Genomic DNA, 13,567 nt, shown 5'->3' on the forward strand with positions numbered 1-13,567 from the left:
GCAAACCAAGTGTCCACTAACAGATGAATAAAATGTGGTACGTGTACACACACACACACACACACACACACACACACAATGGAATATTATCGACCCTTAAAAAGTAAAGACATTCTGACATATGCTACAACACTGATGAACTTCAGAACATTATGCTAAGTGAAATAGACTGGTCACAAAATGACAAATACTGTATAATTCCACTTACATGAGGTACCTAGAGTAGGCAAATTCATAGACAGAAAATAGAATGGTGGTTGCCAGTGACTGGGGAGAATGCAGTTACTGTTTAACAGCCACAGAGTTTTAGTTTGGGAAGATAAAATAGTTCTGAAGATGGATGGTGGTGATGGTTGTACTACACTGTGAATATATTTAATACCACTAGACTATATACTTGAAAATGATTAGGATGGTAAATTTTACGTTATGTGAATTTTATCACAAATGTAAAAACAAAGTAATGAGCATGAGAATATGAGTATGCAAGAGTTCATGTGGAGATACTTAGGCAAAGGAACAAGGAGAAGACTAAAAATAAAAACTAGATAATCTGTAAAATAGCCTCTCATTCAATTTCTGAGAAATCAAATATTAGTCAACATAGGTTAAGTTAGAAGTAACAAATAATCCTGAAGTGTCAGTGGATTAAAACAACAAAAGTTGTTTCCTGGACACACTTCAAGTCTATCTCTCGCCAGCAGGGGCTAACAAGCTCGGTATCATCCTCACTCAGGAATACAGGTCATAGTAGCAGGAGTAAGGAGACAAAGGGAATCATGAGTGGTTCTTACTTCTGCTAACATGTCACTGGCCAGAGTAACTGACATGGCCATATGTAATTTCAAGGGACAGGAAAACGCAATTCCCTTACCAAGAAGAGGAGCCACACATATAAGTGAACAACAGTTCTAATATAAGTTGACAGATATCGGCCTGTTAATATGTGAAAGAAGTAATTTGTTTTTACTCTTAATACAGTTCTATGTAAACAAATGTACATAATCACATACAGAAATGTACTTTATATACAAAATAAATGAAAAAAAAGGTTACTTTTTAGCAAAGAGGAAAAAATAGAATTGGTTTAAGAGCAAGAGATGTGTTTAAACCAAATACTGAGCTCAGAATGAAGATGCTGCCAGAAGTAAGACTGTATGACAGAATAGATCACAGAAATGATTGTTTTCCTCCGGTAATGAGAACAGGGAAACCAGCCCAATAAGAATCTGCTTAACAGGATTTCCTATCATACTGACGCAGTAACCACAGAAAATAGAATTTATTTCACAAGAGAAGTGGCTGAAAGAAAAAAATTCAAAAAGGACAGGTGGCATATGACAAATTCACAAACAAATTAATGCAAAAAAACACTACTTTTTAGCAGGGCACAGTGGCACATGCCTGTAATTCCAGCACTTTGGGAGGCCAAGGCAGGGAGATTGCCTGAGCCCAGGAGCTTGAGACCAGCCTGGGCAACATGGTGAGACCCCATCTCTACAAAAAACAGGCATGGTGGTGTGTGCCTGTGGTTCCAGCTATCCAGGAGGCTGAGGTGGGAGGGTCACTTGAGCCCCAGGAGGTCAAGGCTGAAAGTGAGCCGTGATCGCGCCACTGCACTCTAGCATGGGTGACAGAGTGAGACCCTGTCTCAAAAAAATAAATAAATAACTTTTCATTTCAAGTAGCCCAAGTCAAAAATAAAAATAAAAAATTCACAAAATCAAGAAAGCAAGGAAGAACATTCTGAGCCCTTAGGCCAACTTTTAAAATTTGATTGGTATAAAGTTGCATTCCCATTTAAGCACACATATGCACAAAAAAAAGTGCTTAAAATTGAAACCAAAACAAAAGCACATATACTTTAACAAGGATTCAATAATCACAATTACTTACCTCAGAATTTGATATTGATTCTTTCACTCGGGGAGACTAAAAGAAATACAAAAAGGATGGTTGTTAACTCACAACTCAGGTTACATGTAGTCAGTCCCAAACTGCAAGTGATGTTAAATGCAAGTCAACTCCATTTAATTCTGATCCATATATTAACTCACCAGCAAGTATACTGAAAGTTTTCTGGAAAAAATAACTGTCATGATAATATTGTATTTTTTGCCCAGGTAGCCTGTAACAAATACATCAATGTACTTATCAATTTTAAAATTTTGTATTTTAAAATTGTAAGCTTTATAAGCATACATAATGGGACTGTCACATTCTCCAAAGTAAAATCTTTCTACTAATGGTGAACATATTATGTATATAAGATCCCAGACTAAACCTAAACTTTTAAGCTAATTATCTAATACATTCTCAAAGCAGAGTAATTCTGTTTACAGGCTTTAATGGAGAAAACTCTTGAGCCAAAATTGATCTGAAAGCTGCATGTCAAGAGTCTACTACCCTTACTCTTGGTGTCGGATATTCAGGAATCTGGTATGTAAAGAAACATGGGTGGTCCAAAAATAAAGCATGGACCACTAGCAAAAATAAAGGCAGTGGAAATAAAACGATATTTGAGGTGAGGTCTCAAATATCTGATGTAAACCACATTTATTAGGAAATGACCAATTATAATCTGCCATATGAAAATTTAAGCTGTTTATTTGGTAAAATAATAAAAGTCAGCAGTAATTCTGGATACAGGCACTGTAGTTTACCAAAAAACTTACCTCTAAACAAATAACAATTTATGGTAAATTCTGCCAACAATGGACTTAGTCAGAATATGTCAAAGATCAACTGATGGTTTTTTTTACACTTTTATCACCATTTCATTAAGGAGTAATCAAAGTTCAGGTAATAGCTAATGTAGCATACCAAGTAAGTGGCCAACCCAAAAGGTTTTTTTAAAAAAAAAAACAACAACTTTGTAAATACTGAATTCATCCAGACTACAAGAAAAAAAACTTGTGTAAATAATTTCAAACTTAACAAAAAAGGTGCTAGAATAACAATACAAGAACATAAGTATACCCTTTACCCCAATTCATTTATTATTAACCTTTTTTCCCCTTATCTGCTTTATCATTTGGGTGCTCACTTTCTCTTTCTTTCTAAATATATTTTTCCTATACCATTTGAGAATAAGTTGCATATATCATGGCTGTTTACCACTTAATACAGAGTGTACATTTCCTAAGAATGAGATGTTTTCTTATATAACTTCACACTATAGTTCTCATTAAATTTAACATGATATAATACTTTTATCTAATTTATAGTGTAAATGTCAGTTGACACTAATGTACTTTGTAGCCTTTTGTTTTTCCTCCAGTATGGGATACAGTCTAGGATCATGTATTGCAGGTAGTTTTCACGTTTCTTAGATTTTTAAAATCTGGAACATCAACATTTTTGGAAAATACAGTCCCTCCAATCCCACCACATACTTTATTTTAATATACGTCCTTCACTTCGGGTTTATCTGATGTTTCCTTATTATTATATTTACACGAATTCCCACTTGGAACTCTACATACTGATGTGTCCTTCTTACTGTATTACATGTTCATCTGCCCCTCGTTGCTGATGTTAATTTTAATCACCTGGTCAAGGAATTTTCCTACTTCTCCAGTATTAAAAAACCCTATTTTTTCCCCTTGTGGTGAATAGGTAATATGTGGGGACACACTTTTAAGACCTTGAAAATATCCTGCTTATCAAAACTTCCCCCTATATTTAGCTTCATTGATGATTCCTACCTAGTCCTATCCTTACAACAATGATTGTAAAATGATGATTTTCCATCTCCAACACTCATCCATATTTACTGGTCAGCACTTGGTAGTCTACTGTAATGAAGAACCATTCCTTTTCCCCCATTTGTTTATCTATTTGCTATTGGTATAGACTCAAAGATAGCTATTTTCTAAATTATTTATAATTAATTATTGCACTTTATTTTGGTGGTTAAATTGTCCCAGATTTCACCAGTAGGAGTAACTTCGAGCTGGCGCTTGTGTCCTTATGTTGTTTTTTTTTTTTTGGAGTATCTTTTCCTTCTGGCAAAAGAAGATAATAGATAATATTCAAGATTCCTCTTACATTTTCCCTGCCCAAGCCCTAGAATCAACCATTCTCAAAGGAGCCCTGGTTTCCTTTAGTGGGGAATGGTATTAGAGACCATTATCTGGATACAAGGCATGTCATTATTTGGGTTTCTTTGCCTCTGGGTCGTTCAGCAGACAAAGCTGAGAAATATATGCAAGTATAGACATACGTATATACATACACGTGCACACATACATTCACACACACACATACTTTACAAAGCTTGAATTCACATCAATGTCTCCAATTCAAACCCATTCCCACCGGATTCTTTCTTACCTTGCCCTGCTCCGTACCTGCGTATATCTTCTTCTATAGTGAGAATCCTGGTTCCCAAGAACATTGAGACATTTACTTATTTCCTCAATCCTACATCTACAAGAGTTTCTGAACTGCTCTGCATATGCAACTATGAAAAATAATCCTAATAAAAGGAGATCAAGGTTTATCTTAAGTTTTCTCTTTCCCCCATCAACTCCACCTAAGCACACATGGTCAAATACTATATTCATAGGTTACTTGGATTCTTTCTTTTTATATTCCCCTTCAGTACAGTTACATATTCACTTAAAATATAACTATAGACTTCCACTTCAGGCCATGATGAATAAACAGGGACCAGATTTATCTTTCTGTCTGAAACAACCCCACCTCTGCAAAAAAGACAAAATATATGAAACAAAAATTTTCAAGACATTGGGCATTTGTCAAAGAAAAACAGTGATCCCTGAAAGACAGGGGAAAAAAGTGGTGGGCCTTGTCCCTATATACTGCCTTGAAAGCTTCCAAGCTGTGGCATAGGGAGATGGAACCTAGATGAAATCCAAGGAACTGCCTGACTTGAGGAAACAGAGCTAACAGTCTGGGAGACCAAGGCAGATTAAGTTGATAAAACAGTACAAGAAAGGAGAAAGCTAGAGGGAGAGTGAACCCTACAAAGTTGCAGAGGGTCACTTTCGAATGTTTGACAGAATACTTATCAACGAATGCATGTGAGCAAATGCCTGAGAATAGGGGGGAAAACATCAAAAATGATGAGAGAGAAGAGTGCACAGCACTCACACAGAGCCAGGAACAGTGCCTATTTCTACCAGTCCAACTGGAAAAACTAATAACTCACAGGGGATTGGGTAGTGTTCTCAAAAAGATCTTATCTCAGTAGTGGGGAATAAATGGCTGTAGGCTGAACACTACTCCAGACCCAACTAACAAATCATAAAAGCAAGATCTAAAAGCATTAAATTATTTCCAGCTAACTTTAATGTATCCCAGAACAAAGCTCAAGAAGACTTACAGAAATAAAAAATTGTCAGCAAAGCAATAAGGTGAAAATTACAATGTTTGGCATCTAATCAGATTACTAGATATGAAGAGGCAGGAAAACACTCCTCAAGCCATAATGAAGAGAATAATTAACCACACAAAACCAATTCAGAATTGACATGGATATTAGAATTAGAAGAGAAGGATGTTAAAATAGTTATCATAACTGTATTACATATCTCCAAAAAGTTAAGTAGAGACATAGAAGATGGGAAAAAAAATTAAACTTCTAGACTACTACAATGCCTGAGATGAAACAGGAACTGGATGGGATTAGCAGAAGATTAGATATTGCAGAAGATGAATAAATTTGAAAGCTAGCGTAAAAACTACACAAAATAGACAGAAAAAAAGAATTAAAAAAAATTAAGAGAAACAGTGGCCTGTGAGACAACTTCGAGCTGCCTAATATATATGTTACTGGGGGACAGAAAAAAAAGTTTGAAAATATAATGGCTGAAAAATTTCCAAACTTGATAAAAACCTATAAACCCAAAGATCTAAGCTCAACAAAACCCAACCACAAGAAACATGAAGAAAAATATACCTAGGCATATCACAATCAAATTTTCCAAAAGACGAAATCTTAAAAGCAGCTAGGGAAAAAAGACATGTTACTTATAAAGGAACAAGAATAAGAATGTCACAAAATTTCTCAGTGGAAAGATGCAAGCAAGAAGATGGTGAAGAAACATCTTTAAAATGCCGAAAGAAAAAAACCTGTCAACGTGGAATTCTATACCCTGAAAACACCTTCTCAAAACAAAGACATTTTCAGACATAAAATCTTAAAGAAATCACCACCAAAAGACTTACAACACAAAAAATATTAAGGAAAGTTTTTCAGGCATAAGGAAAATAATATAAATATGGAAATCTGGATCTACATAAGAGCATTATGAATATTGGAAGAATTTTGTCAAAGCCTTTTTCAGAATCTATGAAAATAAAAATATGATTTTTCTCCTTAGATCTATCAATATTATGAGATTTCCTAATACTGAACCATCATTGCACCCTACCCCGTTTGGTCATGGTATATTCTTTTCTTAACATAGTTCAATTTAGTTTTAAAAGATTCATGTTCTTAAAAAGAATTCATGGTCTCAAAAATGCTATAAAGATAACATGAAAAATACTGGACAGAAAACTACTTATTCTGGGGCCAAAGTAGGTAAGTTTCTGTGTTGTTTAGATACCAATGTATTAGGGTTATAAGAAAGCTACTATAACTATTTCAGAACTACCAAATTTATCTATAGATAGCTAGATAGTAATAATTAGATACTGAAAAGCTATAATGTATATCTCCAAATATTTGTTAGTCAGAAGAAAAATAGCATCATCATCCCTTTCACAGGAAGCTAGAGAACTACAAAATTCATGCAGCTTTAGCTTCCTCTGGTAGCTTTAATATAACAATACATGACAGTATCAATTCAGAGAGGAAGTCATGTGAAAAATTGTATGTAAACAATATTTGCATTTATCTTCTAAACAGTGTTTCCAAGCTTAGAGCTTAATAGATTCATGCCAACTTCCATTGGAAAGGCCTTTACAAACTTAGCTCTGCAAAAGGACTAGACTCAAAGACCTCATTAGATAAACAAGGTCAACAAATATTCAGGGTTGATCAACAGAGAGTCGTAAGTGCTTTCTGATCCTAAAAGCAGATCCTAAAAGCAGGAAGCGATATACCAGTATACTCAGTATTCATCCCACAAAAACAGTCCTAAGCAGTCAAAGGTATAATACCCTCAGACATTTATATTTCCTTATAAGCACTTCCAGTCTTAGGAATGAGTCCTGACAACCTGAGGCAGTGCTTTCAGTTAAGAGTGATGAAACGAACCAAAAGGAAGACTCTTGTCTTCACTGTTTTTAGGAAACACACATACGTGTGCACGACAGATATCTAGGATGCACCAACTGAGTAAGAGATACACCATTCCTCCTTAGAAGGATAACAGACTTCAGGGGAAAAGCTTCCATTACTGGGCCTTCAAGTTCACTAACCTTTTCTACTGCAATGTCTAATTGGCCATTAATCCTATCCAGTGTATTTTGCATCTCAGACATTTGTAGCTTTCATCTCTAGATTTGGGTCACTTTTATATACTCTAAATATTATCATATTCAAACAGATGTCTAAGTCCAACTTTCCATGCAGAATTAACTGGGCTCCTATTATTAATAAGCTGTTCAAGGTAATTCTGTCACAATTGTATTCTTTACATTTTAGCTGGTTAAGCTGAACAAGAACCACACAAAGTTCTAGCTAAAGTACACAGTTTAATAAAATTTACCCTGAGTTGTGAAATTGCTGCTTTCCCTTCCTCACTTTCTTCATCAAATTCATCATCACTCCACTCCCAGCCTCCATCCTCTGTCTTATGGAGGCGGCCACTGGAACCTGGTACTCTCCGAACCTGCTCATTAGAAAGAGAAGTGGGTTATGGTGGTGTTTCATGCTTACTAAGTATGAAACTCCATATTTCTCTCTTCTTCTATCACTTCAATCCATTAAGTAGATAATCATTTTCCCCATAAATGTTCCCATACAAATTCATATCCTCCAACCATCACCTGCTCTACTACCTGTCTTTAGTAACAACCACTGTACTTCTATACTCTTGAGCCCAAACATCAAAATCCTTCCTATGTAAAATCACAGGTAAAATCCGATTTTAAATGTCCTGAGACATTTAAGGAAAAAAAAAAAAAGGTTTTGGGTGCTCAAAATGAATAAACCCAAGATTTAAAATTTGTTACTTTTTCTTTTTAATTTGTTAAGTCAAAACTATACTTGCCTATGATTTCAAGAGTACTAGAGCTGTGCATGTTGTATTAAGAAAAACAGCAACCTCCTAACCTTCAGCTTCATCTCCACTGGCAACCCTTTCAACTCATTTTAGCTTATCCTTCTGGACATTCATCTCTCGAATACGTGTTCCTATCATTACTTACTGATTTTTTGGTTTCAAGAGTTAACTGTGGGACTTCCCACAATAGAAGATGAAAATTTAACTCTGTTATGAACTCTCTATTCTTTTCTCAAGATATACTATAATTTTGGTTAGGTCAATATTCAGTGTTTACATAACATGATTATATGTATCATATTCAGACCCGAGCCTATTGTGTATTACCACTTCTATTTCCCCTGTAGTTAGTATTTACTCTCTCTCAGCTGTTTATATCTCCTTTTACCATATTCAAATGGGTATTCTGTCAGTATCATCTTCTTGAAGAAGACTCTCACCAGAACCTCCTGATCTGTTCCATCCTAGACTGGTTTCACAGCACGTCTCCTACTTCAGATCAAATTCTACCATCAGCCAGAGGATTGTGCGTCCTGGATCACATGACTTCTGTTTTTAGTTTAAGCACCATCTCCACTATTAGCATGTATATTAAAGTCATGCATTTCTGAACTTATCTTGATTCCATCTTCACATTTCATTCATTGTTTGGTTAAAAAAGAAAAGGCTGCATCAGTAATTATTTTCTTTCATACCTTTGAAGAAAACTGCCTCATTGTATTTGGCTTCCAGAAGTGCTACTGAGGTCATCAGGACTCCTGATCCTGTCTGTGACATTTCCCCCTCCCTGGAAGACTACAGATTCTTCTTTTTGCCTTCAGTATTCTGACTTATCATGGTAATGTGTGTTAGCATTAGTCTATTTTTATTAATTGTGTTGAGTACTTAAGACTCTTTCAATCTGGAAATTCATGACCATCCAGTTTTGGACATTTTTCTTGAATTATTTTGTCAATGATTTACTTTCTTCTGTTTTTCTCAGTTCTCCTTTTCTGGAATTCTCTTTACTCAAATGCTGAACCTTCTCAAATGGTCCTCTAATATTCTCAGCTTTTTTGTTTTCTGTATCTGGGCCTTTTGAACTATTTTCTGGGAAATTTCCTCAACCTTTGTATTGAATTTTTCATTTCTTCTACGTTTTCAATTTCCAAAAGCTTTTTGTTGGTACTGGTCCTGGTTCTCTGAAAGCTCCCTTATAATTCATACACCATACAACTGAACCACTCAACGTATACAGTTCAATGATTTTTAGTATATTCAAAGTTGTGCAACCATCACTACCATGAAATTTAGAACATTTTTATCACTCCCCACAAGACATGCCATACTCTTTAGCAGTAACTGCCCATTTCTCTCCAAAACCCCCAGTCCTAAGTTACCACTAATCTACTTTCTGTTTCTTTATATTTGCCTGTTTCCAACATTTCACATAAACTGAATCATACAACATATGATCTTTTGTGATGGACTTTTTTAACTAGTATAATGTTTGAAAGGGTCATCCACGCTGTAGCATGTATCAGTACTTCATTCCTTTTTATTGTCAAATAATAGTCTACTGTATGAATATACCACATTTAATAAATTTAATAATCAGCTGATGAACATGTGGGTTGTTTACACTTTTTGGTTTTTATGAATAATGCTGCTATGAGCAGTGTACACATTTTTGTGTGGACTTACGTTTTCAATTCTCTGGCGTGTGCCTAGGAGTAGAATAGCTGGGTCACATGGTGACTCTGTTTAGGCTTCTGAGGAACTGCCAGACTGCTTTCCAAAGTGGCTGCACCATTTCACATTCCCATCACCAATGCAGAAGTGTTCCAATCTCTCCACATCTTTACCAACAGTTGTTACTGTCTTTTTGATTATAGCCATCCTAGTGGGTGTGAAGTGGTATCTCTTTGTTATTTTGATTTGCATTTCTCTGATGGCTAATAACACTGAGTATCTTTTCATGTGTTTATTGGCCATTTATATATCTTCAAGAGGTTTCTATTCAGATCCTTTGCTCATTTTTAAAAATGTGTTGTCTTTTTATTTTTGAGTTGCAAAAGTTCTTTATATATTCTAGATACAAGTCCCTTATCACATATATGATTTGTAAATATTTATTCCCATTCTGTAGGTTGTCTTTTCACTTTCTTGCCAGTGTCTATTGAAGCACAAAAGTCTTAACTTTTAATAAAACCAATTTACCTACTTTTTCCTTTTATTGCTTGTATTTTTGGTGTCATATCTAAGGAAGCTTTGCCTAGCTCAAATTCCCAAAGATTTATAGCTATATTTTCTTGCAACAGTATTATAACTTTAGCTCTTATATTTAGGTCGACAATCCATTTTGAGTTAATTTTTTGTAGGATGAGAGTAAAAGGCCCAACTTCATTCTTCTGCATGTGAATATTCAGTTGTACCAAGGCCATTTGAAGATGATTCTTTAGTCTTCACTGAATTGTCATGACACAAATGCTTCTTTAATAGTATCATGTTCACTTTTTGTGCATGTAAACTTTTTTTTTTTTCTTTTGAGACAAGGTCTTGCTCTGTCACCCAGGCTGGAGTGCAGTGGCACGACCATGGCTCCCTGCAGCCTCTACCTTCTAGGTTTAAGCGATCCTCCTGCCTCAGCCTCCTGAGCAGCTGGAACCACAGGCACATGCCACCACGCCAAGCTAATTTTTTTTTTTTTTTGGTAGAGTCTGGTCTTGCCTTGTTACCCAGGATGGTCTAGAACTCCTGGGCTCAAGCGATCCTCCTGACTTGTCCTCCTAATGTGTTGGGATTTATAGGCGTGGACTACCATTCCTGGCAAATATAAACTCTTATCTCTAAAGACAGTCATGATTTTACTTAAATTATCTTCCTATATAGTCTGTTTCCTGTAAGTTTCTTTTTTTCCTTCTATTTATTTTGTCCTCTATTTTTCTCATTAAGAGGTTTTCCTCAGGTATCCTGTAATCCTAGATCTATGCTCATATTTAAGAACAAAGAACTAAAGCACTGATTGGAAGCACTGAGCTTTTAAGTGGGTGGAGTTTGCTTCACTGCAGAGTGATGTGGGTGAGCATTTCCCACCTCCCATGTCAGTACTTTTGATTTTCCTCTTAGGCTAGTCAGATTGATCAAATAAGGATTTTTCAATGTCTTGCCTAGGGGGTAATAAGCCTTAATGTTTATGTTCCGGGAGTTGAATGAAGTGATATAGATTCTTAATATTCAGTGTGTAAACAATTACTTAAATGCCCTTTTCAGTAAGTTATTCCCATCTTTAACTGTGCCTGGTGTCCTTCAGTTCAGAGACCATTTCTTTTACCCTTCTGCAGAATAAACCTCCACACATCTCCTGGAGTGCTGCATGGAGTAGGGGAGGGAAACCAGAGTCTAACTCTATCTTAAGACTTTCAATCAATCTTCCTGTTTTTAGCCCTACTTTCACTCTCATTTCTGGAGGTACCTGGCACTGTTAATTCCCTTCCCTTCTGGGGTTCTGTTGTATATGGTAGCTTCCAAGCTTTTCTTAACACTGGCTTAGCAATTATAGTTCTCTGATTTGCCAAGTCTCTTACCACTAATTTATGGGCATCACAGTTTTGAAAATTTGGTTGCAGCTTTCACTTCTCCCATTTTTTGTACACTAGAGGTTTATGCCTTTCCTTTTTATTCTCTTTTTTCTTTTCTTTTTGAGACAGAGTCTCACTCTGTCACCCAGGCTGGAATGCAGTGGCATGATCTTGGCTCACTACAACCTCTGCCCTGCAGGCTCAAACAATCCTCCCACCTCAGCCTCCTGAGTAGCTGGGACCACAGGCACGCACCACCATGCCTGGCTAATTTTAATTTTTGTATTTTTAGTAGAGACAGGGTCTGCCATGTTGCCCAGGCTGGTCTTGAACTCCTGAGCTCAAGCAATTCATCCGCCTCAGCCTCCCAAAGTGCTGGGATTACAGGCATGAGCCACTGTGCCTGATCTCTTTTTATTCTCTTAACAGTTCTTTTAGTAAATATTTTTTGGCAGGAGGTATTCACCCAGGCTGGAGTGCAGTGGTATGATCACAGTTCATTACGGCTTCAACCTCCCAGGCTCAAGCGATCCTCCCACCTCAACATCCTGAATAGCTGGGACCAGAGGTGTATGCCACCACACCTCATTAATTTTTAAATTCTTTTTGTAGATATGAGGTCTCACTATGTTGCTCAGGCTGGCCTTCAACTCCTGGGTTCAAGCTATCCTCCCACCTCAGCCTCCCAGAGGTGCTGGGAATACAAGCATGAGTCATCATATCCCCGGTATGAGGCTCACTCTTTTTTTTTTTTTTTTTTGAGACAGAGTCTTGCTCTATCGCCCAGGCTGGAGTACAGTGGCACAATCTCAGCTCACTGCAACCTCCCTCTTCTGCGTTCAAACGATTCTTATGCCTCAGCCTCCCGAGTAACTGGAATTACAGACATGTACTACCATGCCCAGCTAAGTTTTGTATTTTTAGTAGAGACGAGGTTTCACCATGTTGGCCAGGCTGGTCGCGAACTCCTGGCCTCGAGTGATCCACCTGCCTTGGCGTCCCAAAGTGCTGGGATTACAGGCGTGAGCCACTGCACCCAACCTACTCTTCTTAAATTAATCAGATTTCAGATACTAAATCAACATGAATCTCAGATGGGATTTATTATAAACAAGAATAAGCATAGAAATTTTATCCATATTTTTAATAAGTATAGAAATATATACATATTATTTAAGAATATCCTGAGTGTCAGGAACTATTCTAGGCACACTGAAGATACAGCAATGGAAAAAAGTCCCTGTTCTCATTAAGCTTTTATTCTAATGGTACAGAAAGACTGTAAAATGTCAGATGGTGGTAAGTAGGGTAACGGGATAGAGTCATGGAGGGTACTATTTTAGTAATCAGAGAGTATTATTCTGAGGAAAGGCCACTTGAGTAAGATGTGACATAAAATGAAGGAATGAGCCAAGTGAATTTTTAACCTAGTAACTATCCATGAGAATAATCTTCCAGGTCTCACCCACTAAAGACATGACTTTAATTGGTTTGGGATGACACTGTCTATGTTTCTTTCCTTTTTTTTTTTTTTTTTTTTTTTTAAGTCCCCAAGTGATTCTGACATGAAACGATGGATTATAGCCACTGAAAAAGATATATCTCTAAAATAGAGACAAGTTAACTGTTTTATCAGTGCTTATTAAGAATATCATTTTTAAGTATTTAATATACATTTCTGGTTCTTTGTTTTGTTAAATTCTCAGAATAATATCAAAATTCCCAAGCAGTGAGATCTATGGAAGAGAATAAGCCACTGCTAGACATAATGCTTCTGACTTCTTGGACAGGCCTACCACTGTATTA

At 36.4% G+C, this 13,567-nt stretch overlaps 1 protein-coding gene across 2 annotated transcripts in view; it reads right to left on the reverse strand.

Moving 5' to 3' along the window:
* The window catches only part of OXSR1 (oxidative stress responsive 1), a 107,380-nt gene that overhangs the window by 10,897 nt on the left and 82,916 nt on the right, over nucleotides 1-13,567 (reverse strand). For both annotated transcript variants that reach the window (XM_011999495.1, XM_011999496.1), the window contains 2 exons: nucleotides 7,686-7,808; nucleotides 1,897-1,932 (listed from right to left, as the gene is read on the reverse strand). In XM_011999495.1, the coding sequence (XP_011854885.1) occupies nucleotides 1,897-1,932; nucleotides 7,686-7,808 (159 nt within the window). The remainder of the gene's footprint in view (nucleotides 1-1,896; nucleotides 1,933-7,685; nucleotides 7,809-13,567) is intronic.

This window comes from Mandrillus leucophaeus, unplaced genomic scaffold (genome assembly GCF_000951045.1).
Source record: "Mandrillus leucophaeus isolate KB7577 unplaced genomic scaffold, Mleu.le_1.0 Scaffold595, whole genome shotgun sequence".
In the NCBI taxonomy this organism is placed as follows: domain Eukaryota; kingdom Metazoa; phylum Chordata; class Mammalia; order Primates; family Cercopithecidae; genus Mandrillus; species Mandrillus leucophaeus.